This window comes from Pollachius pollachius, assembly GCF_949987615.1.
Source record: "Pollachius pollachius genome assembly, chromosome: 1".
NCBI classification, from domain to species: Eukaryota; Metazoa; Chordata; class Actinopteri; order Gadiformes; family Gadidae; genus Pollachius; species Pollachius pollachius.
The window spans coordinates 41,623,753-41,635,804 of record NC_136934.1 but is presented as its reverse complement, the minus strand read 5'-3'; the positions used below and the strand labels follow the sequence as shown (position 1 = coordinate 41,635,804).

Sequence of the window (12,052 nt, the reverse complement as noted above, 5' to 3'; positions counted from 1 at the left end):
GTTTCTGGAGGTTGCAAAGCCCACTCTATTTACATCTTGGTTTAAACCCAAGCCTGAAACCTGTTTGAGTCTTTATTTGGCGTCTGGTGGTTTCGCCCTAATCCAAAGCGTTTATTTTAAGAGGATAAAATTATTGGCATTCGTTGTGGATCCAGTAGTATAAGGTGTTTTATTTTTGCTATTATTTATTTTATTATTGATCATTTTGGAGTTTTTAGTTGGACATTAAGAAGGGAATTCTCCACCACAAAATGGCCTTGGCTATTGCTGAGGCCGGCTGGGAAGGGAAAGGTTAAGGACTCCCACTGCACCCCAGGTCTCTGTGGCATCGGGGCACCCCGTACCACGACTACCGCCCCCAACAATACCACCCCTTCAGCACTGCTATCACCCCTACCAGCACTACCACCTCCATACCCTCCACCACCCCCAGAACCACCACCACCAAATACACCACTACCACCATCAAACCCTCCACCACCCCCAGTACCACCACTGCTATCACCACCACCACCCACAGAACCACCGCCACCACCACCACCACCACCACCCCTCCTCCCTCTCCCCGATGCCCCCCTAAGCCAACGACAGCAGCGGCATTGTCGGCAGCCTGCGGTCCTGACAGGCTGACTGAATGGCTGCTGGAGAGACTTCCATCCGTCATGGCCTCGGTGTGTGTGTGTGTGTGTGTGTGTGTGTGTGTGTGTCTGTGTCTGTGTGTGTGTTTGCGTGCGCACATAGCTGTGTGTTTGTGTGTGTGTATGTGTTTCCGACGTCCCTCAGACATGCTGGATATCATTTTAAATGTGTTTGAACAGTGATGTAGTGTCAAGGCGTCCTCCAACATAATTAGACGTTCTTATTTTCATTTGTTTTCCATCCCACTGCCCCCCCTCCCTCCCCCACATCCCCCACCCTCCCTTCCCATCCTCCCCCTCTCCTCCTCCAACTCCATCAGTAGGCCCGTATGACTCCCATCACATACCTGTCACCCAGAGAGATGCATGGAGAGGAGGGGGAGGGGGCGTCATTGTATACGTGTGTGTGTGTGTGTGTGTGTGTGTGTGTGTGTATGCATGCATGCCAGCGTGGGTGCGTCGGTTGGAGACAAATGCAGACAGGATGACGGCAGAGATTGAGGTGTAGGCAGAGAGGGAGAGAGGGAGAGAGGGGTGAGTGATGGAGGGAGAGTTAGGAATAGAGCGGACGTAAGAGGAAAGCTGACAAGCAGGAGATGGATCAAAAGATGAAGAAAGACAAGGGGAAGGAGCACCAGCGATAGACTCGGATTATCGACGGCCAGAAAACATAAACACACAAATACATCTCTGTCTGCTGTGACAGGCCGGTGGTTCTGGATGCTCCGACGCTCGCCGGCAGGGACGGTCAGCCCCCTGCTGCCTGTTCACGCCTCTACTCGCCCGTCTAGAACCCTCAGGTGGGGGCTGTTTCACGTGCGCGAGCGGCAATACTAATAAAAAGCCAGCGTGAAAGTCAATGTTGAGGACTAATTTGTCCCCTCGGCAGGTCAGTGAGTAATAGATTGATGTGTGGGTGTGTACGTTTGTGCATGGGTGTGCACGTATGTATGTGTGTGTGTGCAGAGCGTGTGTGTATGCGTGTGTGTGGCTAGCGTGGCCTTTGTATGATTAATAAGAGGGGGTTGTATAGTGGAGTCCACCTTTAACGAACACCGATTGTCTTAACGGCAGGAGAATGCTGATTCGTGTGTGTGTGTGTGTGTGTGCGTGTGCATCAGGGCGTGTGAGTGCATATGTGTGTGCCTCGCTACGTCCTGGGGCCCCACGTCCTTTCGGCCCGTGTAAAAGTCCCCTCATGCCTGTCCCTTGCACCGCATCACAATGCCAATACCCATGCGGCGGGCCAGTCTCTCCTCTTCCTCATTGTCGGTCGACCCAACCCCCCCAATCTCATCTGCTCTCCTTCCTCCTGCGTTTATACCTACATGTGTCCCATTTTACGCCCCTTCACCAGATTCATTGTTCCTTCCTGATTTGTGTGTTTTTTATGGTAATCACGCTGCGCACACAAATACCAGTCTTGTCTCAGGACTCGAAGGAGGCACAATGCAGCGATGTGTGTGTGTCTGGGGGAAGGGGGAGTGGTGGGGGGGACGGTGGGGGAGCATGGTCATTTGTAACAGCTGATGAATGAGGTGACTCAAATAAATAAATAAGTGCTAGGCGTCCGACCCGCCCAGCTTTTCCCAGGCAACCGAGCGCGCGTGTGTGTGTGCGCACACACACACACACACACAAACACACACACACACACACACACACACACACACACACACACACACACACACACACACGTGAGTGTGTGTGTTTGTGTTTCAGCCTGTGTGGAGGGAGGAGGGTTAGGGGGTCCAAGCGACAGGGCCACAATTGATTTCCTCATTGCTTCAGTTTGTCGCTTAATCTGGCGATATGCTGATAAATCTTCGCACTTTGTCAATTAATTTCCCTGAAAAATGAGGCCCAAAATGGCGAGCACATCAATACAGCGGCGGATTCCGTGTCAAAAAATTAAGCGGTAAAATTAATTGCCCTCCCATCCGCTCCTGCTAAAACATAACTAATGAGGGAGGCAATTATAGCTGCATGCAGACTCCTTCGGGGTTATTTAAAACACAGATATAGACACACAGACACGTGCACACACACACACACACACACACACACACACACACACACACACACACACACATGCGCGCACACATGCAAAGAGAGGTTGTATATTTTGTCTTCAAAGTTCTTTTATTGTCTTGCAATAAGGCATATTTCATTCCAGTTGGGGAGGAGGCCCATTGCTGGAACAAAAGAAGCGCTGAGCCAATATGAAAATTACCCAAAGTTGAAGGGTTTTAAGTGTCGCCACATTAGTAACTAAATAAGTCATTTTTAAATATAAGTACATTTAAAAAAAATAACAAAACGTAGCCGGTACTGTGTTGTGGGTTTGTATGTGTGTTTGCGGCTTGAGTGTTTGCCTGTGTGTGCGCTTGTGTGTTTTTCTGTGTGTGTAAAAGGTGCTAGTCTGCCTGACCTGTGTTTATTTTTGAATCTGAGTGGTTTCCCTGCGTTCCCCTGTTGAAGAGAGAGCGAGAGAGAGAGAGTGCGTGTGTGTGTGTGTGTGTGTGTGTGTGTGTGTGTGTGTGTGTGTGTGTGTGTGTGTGTGTGTGTGTGTGTGTGTGTGTGTGTGTGTTTAAATGTACACAACACAACAGCATTTGACAGGGTCTGGGGCCTCTTTAGGTTGCTAGAGCTTCTGGCGCTGACAGCAGCACGTCACCTCCCTTCTCCCCCTTCATCTCCCCCTCCCTCCCCACACACATCCCCCTACCCCATCCTCAACCCCCCCGCCCACCTCCTCCTCCTCCTCCTCCTCTACCTCCTTCTCAGAGGGGCTCACCACCATCCAGCGAGCAGATGAAAAGCACACGTGTAATTTATCGCCAGCGTTTCCTCCTCAAGAATAATTGTGGGGACCGCGACCGGGCCCAGGGATCGATGGCTATGGATTTTTTCTTCTTCCCTGCGGTGGGGTCTTGTAGTGTGGGGTGTAATGAGAGATGGAGAGGCATCGGGAGAGGGTGTGTGTGTGTGTGTGTGTGTTAGGATGGGGGCAGGGGGGGGGTGGTGTGAGGAGTGGTTTGCGGTGGACTATTATGGCCATGAGACCTTAGTAAGTCCTGCCGGTTGATGCTTTAATGGGGGTGAAACTGGGATGTGTGTATTTGTGTCTCTGTGTGTGTGTGTGTTATAAACGTGTGTGTGTTCCGTTATTTTGATGTGTTTATTTATTTTATTCCGGGGACCGGGATTCAGGACCTGCGAGTGGCAAACACGTTCTAGTTTTGCGAACAAATGCAACTTTTGTTTTGTATTTTCTCCCTCTGCTAAGTGGCACGCCATTAAAAGCCCTCTCACAGTTGAGTGGCTCTAAACGCCCTTAATAGAGGAAACTTCATACTGCTTTGTCTCAGTGGACTCAGGGAAAGCTGTTATCGCTGCCAAATAAAAAATAGGCAAAAAAGGCTCAGGCAGTAGCCGTGCCCAGCTGGGGGATGTCAACCAAATGTATTATCAATGTGTAGTGAGAGCTGGAGTACAAAATTCAGCTTTACATGAATAGCTAAGTGACGGTTACCTTCAGTGCCCCCCATGCGCGTGCATGCATTCGGGTCCCTGTGTGTGTGTGTGAGTGTGTGAGTGTGTGTGTGTGTGTGAGGGTGAACGGCATGTACGACCATGTGGCCTGCTCACAGATGCCCATGCACCCGAGTCTCAATGCACAAGAGTATGTCTATTCCTATGCATGACAAGAGAGAGAGAGTGATAAGAGAGAGCGAGAGAGAGAGAGCTAGAGAGAGAGAAAAGAGAGCGAGAGAGAGAGATAGAGAGAGAATCATAATGTGAATGATGGAGCCAGATGTGGAGGGAAGAGAGAGTGGCAGAGATGGATGGAGAGAGGGGAGAGAGGGAGGGAGGGAGGGAGGGAGAGAAAGAGAGAAGTGTATATGAAAAGAATAGCACGGGGGGTGTAAGAGCACCACTGCAGCTCTTCATGCGGCCCCATCTGGAAGGCATCGCCCCCAAATGAAGTTGTACCAAACCATCCCATTGATAATAAAGCTAATTTTTATGGCTCTGACAAGTATGTAATTATGTTCAGCGGTGCTTTTCAGATTTTATCACAGTCAATAAACCACACTGGCAATTTCCCGTCCCCATTTGACATATTTACACGGATCCATCTGATCAGGGGAATTAGTTAGCGGTGAGAGCTCTGACGGATGTACACTAGTGATCTGTGACTTCTGCTGCTCTCATCTGTTAACCAACTAGCCCTGTCGCTCAGCTCCCCTTTCTCCCTCCCTCAATCCCTCTCTCCCTCCCTCCCTGTCTCCCTCCCTTCTTCTCTCATCTCTCTCGCTCTCCTTCTATTTCTCTTTCACTCACCCCCCCCTCTCTCTTTCTCCCATCTGTCTTTTGTTTTTTCCTTCTTCATCTCTGTCCCTCTTTCTCATCCCGCACTTTATTGTTCTTATTATATATTCTCTCTCTCTCTCTCTCTTTCTCTCTCGCTCTCGCTTTCTACCTCCCTTCACGCAAAATGTCAATCTTTGTTAGACCAAATTTGAAGTGTCGATCCACTTCTGCATATGCCATTCTCCAACTGATCTGAGCGCCCTTTTTGCATCTATCCCCCCCCATTCCCCTTCCAGGTGAGAAGTCCTACCTTTGTGACCTGTGCGGCTTTGCGGGGGGAACCAGACACGCCCTCACCAAACACAGACGGCAGCACACAGGTGAGCCAAAGACGCGCCCACGCGTCAAGAAGACAAGAAGACAATTTGTATTCCATCCACGTGGAAGTGTGTTCCCGGGGCATGCACAAACCTCTGTCGCTTTCCATGCAGATTGACATGTCATGATATCCCCACATTTAGTATTTTATTTCAAACAGACTTCACGGGCTCCTTCGCTATCACCTATGAAACACGCATATGCTGGGTAGACGCCCCCCACCCGCACGCAGACACGTTTTCACTGGCGTGCACGTGTGCCAGCATGGATGACTGAGTCTGAGAATGTCAGTCATGTCACTTATCGCCACCATGTCGTGTTGTTGCTCATGGAAATTAAAGTGATGGACGACTAAAACCGTAAAATTACAATAACGTACCGGAGAGGGGTGTATCCACTACGAATCAACAGATTATCTTGTCAGGAAAATGTATGTTAAGTGTATTAATATCCATCTCAAAGTCAGCTCGTGAAATCTATGTTTAAAAGAAAGGAAAGGATTTAGAAGGATGTGGTCTGAATCCCTATTCTTAGTGAATCAAAGTCTGAAATGGCGTCATTACTGTGTGACTGTGACTGACCTGGTTTGCCCACTTCAGTGTTCACATAATTCATTTGGCTTGAAGCAATAGAAGAAAATTGATAGTCTGAAATTACACAAAATTGCAATGGATTTTGTGCAACATAATTTTCTGATGTCTAATGCACACCTTAATAATCGATAATAATCGTAAATGACAGATTTCTGTTGTCCACACCTTTAAGTTCTGCCCTGCAATGCCGTGGCCACAAGTCTGATTTGTGTTTCACGGCAGGGCGGACATGGACAGAATACAACCTTTGCGTTTAATCGTGCTCCTGTGGGGTGACCAAGCTGCAGAGATTTATTCAGGGTTAACTAGAATCACGGCATGGATGTGTCTACCTCAACCGTCCCGGGCTCCTCCGTGCTGACACGCGTCGATGTGAATAGCGCCGCGTGTAGATCAATCTGCCCTGCGACCTTCCCTCCCTAAATGTTATCGACAGATGTGCACCGGAGTGCGCTTCTGCTGTTAGTATTGTAACCAGATGTCGACGGGACACATACGCACACGCACACACACGAAAAACACCCCAGCTCATTGACCAATATATCCGTCTCCTATCCCGCCTTTTATCTGTTTTTCCTACCAGGGGAGCGGCCGTTCAAATGTCACCTCTGCAACTTCGCCTCCACCACGCAGTCCCACCTGTCCCGGCACAAGCGCGTGCACACGGGGGAGAAGCCGTACCGCTGTCCCTGGTGCGAGTACAGGTAAACGCCTCATTGAACGCCCCCGGTCCCACGCATGGAGGCGCTGATGGTGCTCCCTGATGGAAGCCCGTGATCAGAGAGCTGATGGCATCGGCTGATGGGGGGTACCGGGTGGGGGTGTGAGTGTAGTGTGTGTGTGTGTGTGTGGGTGGGTGTGTGTGTGTGTGTGTGTGTGTGTGTGTGTGTTATGTGTGTGAATGTGTCATGTGATTTGGCGGGGGATGCTAAGGGTCTAGGGGTGTGTGTATGTGCATCCCTGTGTGTATGTGTGTGTACATCCCTGTGTGTGGGTGGGGTTGTGTGCGTTTGAGTGTGTCTGAGCCTGTGTGTGTGTGTTTGTGTGTGTGTGCGTTGGAGGGGGAGTGGGCGGACAGGTCTAATCTCCACAGCGTGGCTTCGTCTCATCACTCTGCTATCATCAACAGGCCTAGCCAGACCCTTCCACGTACATACACACATGTGCAGACACACACATACACACACACAGGCACACATAACAGCATCACTGTCACTGGCAGGTCCCTGTCATTAAAACACCATCATACCACATCAGTAATTACACAGGAAATTGTCGGTGAAATTGAAAAAGTTTTGGCCGGTGTTGCACATCTCCATCTCTCCATTCGCCGTCTCCATCTATATCTCCCTCTCTCACTCTCCCTCTAGCTCTCTCGCCCTCTCTCCCTCTGTCTGTCATTCTGCTCCTCATCCTCCCGTTCTTCCTGGGGTTACGACAGCAGAGTGTGAAAGGGAATGATCTAAAACCCATCATTGGTTTTAGATGTACTCCCCTTCCTTTCCTTTATCCTTTCCTTTTTTCTGCTCTCTCCATCTCTCCTGCAAAGTCATTTCAGAGTCCCGCGCACCTTGTGCCTCACGGGCCACCATAACACGACTCATTTCATTTGTCCTCTTTTATGATATTTTATTTTTGGAGGGTGTCGTAACTTATAATATGTATAAATATATATAAAACCCCGCCGTGCTGAAGAGGTGATAATTATTGCGATCAGGGCCATTATTTTGTGATTATGAAAAGATGATATCACCTGGCTGCTAATGATGTGACTGGACGGCGTGCTTTGGGGCAATACTTAAATGAAGTTAATGTCCTTCTCTTACGTGTTACTGACTCATCGTTGGATGATTATACGGAAAAGTTTGGTACGGGAAGAGAGCTTTCCCTCCTATGTATTTAATTTTTTGCGGTCATGACCTCAAAGATTCAGCCAGGTTAGGGACCGCCCCCCCAAGGAACCTCCTTGGTCCTGTAGCCCATCATGGATATGATTGCTCTGGGCCGTGACAAATCAAAGGGCAAAGTAGAAGGCTAATTAACATTTTGTGGGTTGCCAGAGACCATTGATGCTTGGAGGACAGGGGGAGGGGTCATGATGTGGGAGTGGGAGGGGCTATGGTAGTCATGGGAGGAGCTGTGGTAGGAGGGGGAGGAGCTTGGGTAGGAGTGGGAGGAGCTGGAGGGTTGAAGAGAGTGGGATGGGGTGTGGTGTGGGAAGTTGTCAGTCCGTGACCATGATCTAGTCTCGCCACTTCCTGTGTCCGTTGTTTCAAAATAAATTCCCCCTAGCATTACATACACGGTCCAGCCATATAGTTTATAATATAATTTTGGCAAGGCACAGCTTTAATGTTTACCTGCAACCATCCGAGTATTTAACGCCTGGTTGACTAAGACTCTTCTCATTGACTAACATCTTGTGAACTATTGCCCTGCCCAAAATCATGTTATTTTAGTCTTAATTATATCGATGTCTTATTATGTCACTATTATGAAATAATAGCAAAACTGGGGAAAAATCGTATGTTTTTTGCCTCTCACCCCCACCCAGTTTGTGAATGTTCTGCTGCGTTTCTTCATGACCTAGCTACAGAGGAGGAATTCTCAAACCACAGTGTGTGTGCAGATTTGTGTGACTTAACCCGGTTAATGTTGATGGCCTCGTCGAAGGAGGCTTCACATTCTTGGACACTTAGTAATAGTGACGGTAGTAATATAACTCCACGGTTTGTTGTGCATTTCACGATGCTCAAGCTTCAAAAAAAGCTTCAGAAAGAAACCACAGTCTGGCCCTGGGCTGTGACCAACGAATAACCCCTCCCTCTCCTTCCTATAACTGTCTAGATAAAACGCTTTGTTCATTAGATTCCATAAAGTTCCAAGGGGTTTATTTAGTCTTCAACACTCAGATTAAGTATCTCAACTCCCTCTGAATCCCAGGTATCCTAACTGAGATATGGCTCCATTTGTGTTGACTCTTGGCCAAGCCTCACGCGACAACATTATAATCCTCATTGTTATCATTATTATAATGGAGAGGAGGACATCGGGCCCCTGTGTGAAGTGGAAGCCGTCCAGCATAGCGCTTCTGTTTACCGCTACGTTTTGTAGTGGTATTTGCAGTGTCAATTGAGTCCCGTGGAAAGGATCATCTCGGATCAATTAGGCCTGGCGATAAGCCACTTAAGTTATCTCAATCAACACGGCTCCCATGTGGGCCTTCTGAAACTGCCTCTGACGGATCGAAAGGCCCCCACATGCCTAGACAGATACACGAGACGAGGACAGCAGTGGTGTCTGCGAATAGCGGAAAAAAACTCTCCGGATGACATGACTCCCTCGCAGTCCAGAGGTATTTCAATTAAGCGCATATCGTTTTCTCCGACTCGCCTCTCCCCGTTTATGCATGCCAAACCTCGCGGCTTCAAAAGCGACAATTTCCCTTTTGGCATTTGGAGAAAAAGGCACTCATTAGTAGCAGGGAGATGGCGAAAGACGGGCTCTAATTGATGCCTAGCGGCTGACTCTGCCCACGTCTCTGTCCATCGAGGTCTGTTATTTATTTACCTGAACGCCTCCCCCCCCCCCCCCCCCCCCCCCCAGTCCAGTCCTCTCTCTTCCTGAGACAGAGCGCTTTCAGTTTGGGGCTGCTCGCTTTATTCTTACCTTTCCGGGGAATAACCTCGGTGTCAGGAAGGCCTGCGACCTTGAGGAGGAAGAGCGGGAAAGCGGGAACGAGGCACAAAAACACAGAAAGAAACCGAAAGAGAGTCGAGACGTTAATGATGATGACTGGGCTTCCTTCTTCCAACAGTTATTGCGACGCCCTCCCACCCATCTTAACACACAAAACACAAAAATACACACACACATACTTAAATTCTATTCTAACGAAGCGCTTCTCAATTACACCTCTTCCATTACCATACGCTCGTCAGGAGATAAAAGAGAGAGAGCGAAAGAGGGAGCGAGCGGGGGGGGGGGCGGGGAGAGGGATGTAACGGAGGCAGGAGACTGAGGGAGCGCCATCTCTGGCACACGTCAGCGCCGCGTGGCCCCCGATTCCCATGGCGCGGGCGGGATGGAGGGGGGCGTCGGCGTGTTGATGGGGTGGGGGGGGTGTTGGGGGGGAGGAAGTTTAAACAGCGCAGGACTAATTAATCGACGCACGGCGAGAGGAAGGGACGCCGGGCGTGGGGCCCTCACCGACTGTGACACCTGCTGACTCCTAAACGCACGGTGTGTTGTTTTAATATGACAATTACTTCATTACCATATCTGAAAGATGGTAACGCACACCGACGCCTCACCCCTCTCTCTCCCTCCCCCTCCCCTCCCCTCCCCTCAGGGATCCACCCGGGCTCTCTACAGGACCATTTAGTGTGGCGTGAGATTATGTTTTTTAAGCCCCGCCGTAATTTTTTCATGCGCTTCCCGATTAAGACATAACTTAATTCAGGGTGGGAATCTGTATATCATTATAACTATAATAACCGTATACATCAGCATGCGTGATGAGTGTGTTTGAAAATGTCGATCTGTTCTCACGTCTATGGATGTGTACATCCATCCATAGTGTTTGTTTAGCATGAGTAAGGGGGAGGGATGCTCGGGTGGGGGGGTTGGTCTTACACAGATGCCGCAGTGGGTGTCTGTTAACCTGTGGTGCTGATGTGGGTGACGGGTGATAACGATGTCATCACACCAATACACACACACGGATTAGCACAATAAGTCATCAGGGATATGTGTACGCATCCGTGGGGGGGGGGGGGGGGGCAACTGGCAGGACTGCTGCAGGGATTCTCGCTGATCAGCATTTCACTAGAACACAGGCCGGCAGTGGATTTGAGTGATGGTATTGATAGATGTTCATGTATTTTTTTGCTGACCCCCACCAAATTCGCAAAGGAGGAGGAGGATCTTGAATCAGTGCCCCCTGTCCGGCGGTCTGTCATACCTTCTTGTTACGGTCGAACTCTAAGCCGGGTTAAAAATATACCTCATACCGGATATTTTCCAGAGCGAGCTGCTGGCTTTATGGGATTGGGGTTGTGGGGTCCCCTCCCCAGGCCAGAGGTGGGGGAAGTCCCAGTTTGGCTGGGCTAGAGGGGCTGGTCCGGAGTCCAGTGGTTTCCCATGATGGAGAGAGGTGTCTGAGCAAAAGTGAAAACAAATTCTCTCCTTGGCCGGCCTGAGCTATGGCACCGGGAGCCTTTATAGTCCCAGCCAAGGTGATAAGGGAGAGTAATTGCGTATTATACTGTCCGAGAATGTCAGGCCCAAACCCAGCACGAGTACCCCATCCATCAACCGATGATGCCATGTGCACGTGCATGGGTACGCAAGTCTTGGACCGGACTGCACCTGTGTGTGTGTGTGTGTGTGTGTGTGTGTGTGTGTGTGTCTACAGTGTGGAGAGGTTAAGGGGTGATACGGAGTGTGGGTGCATAGGTGAGTTTGAATGTTTTATGGAATCTTTTGCCTGATATCATATGTTCGGATATTGATATGTTATGAATGCATTTCAACGCTCGGACGTGTTGGTGTGTGTGTGTGTGTGTGTGTATGCACGCGTGTGTGCGCGGTTGTGTCCGTGGGCAGGTTTAGATAGGGCCTGGGAGCAGGTCAGGCAGCATCATTAATCAGGGGGGAGGTCTGTGTGTGTGACATCATTACATCCAGCACCCAGCAGTAGCTCCTCTTGCCTCGCCTTCCCTATCTGACCGGCACAAAGACCTGAATACACATTGGGTAAACTCTGAACCATTACACGTATCCACTGTGCACGCAGACACACACACACACACACACACACATACACACACACACACACACACACACACACACACACACACACACACACACACACACACACACACACACACGGCACCACTCATCCCATTCTTCTCGTACAGCTGTGGGAGATTCGTGGCCCCTGATACCATCCGATTTATTCCCAGCGCGGCTACAAGGAAGGCCTGTTTATTTCCATAGCGTGGCGGCAGCGCTGAACTGCTCACACGCTAAACGGGTGAATGTTGAAAAATAAAAGAAGCAGATTTCTTGGGATATGTTTGGCTTGACAGCTAAATACTATCGTTTACTTGGTTGCCTGTTAAT

General features: G+C 49.5%; 1 protein-coding gene across 1 annotated transcript in view; it reads left to right on the top strand.

Annotated features, from left to right (window-relative positions):
• The window catches only part of znf407 (zinc finger protein 407), a gene marked incomplete at its 5' end in the record, with an annotated part of 111,486 nt that overhangs the window by 60,905 nt on the left and 38,529 nt on the right, over positions 1-12,052 (top strand). The window contains 2 exons of the mRNA XM_079755028.1: positions 5,252-5,335; positions 6,510-6,630. Coding sequence (XP_079611154.1) covers positions 5,252-5,335; positions 6,510-6,630 — 205 coding nt within the window. The remainder of the gene's footprint in view (positions 1-5,251; positions 5,336-6,509; positions 6,631-12,052) is intronic.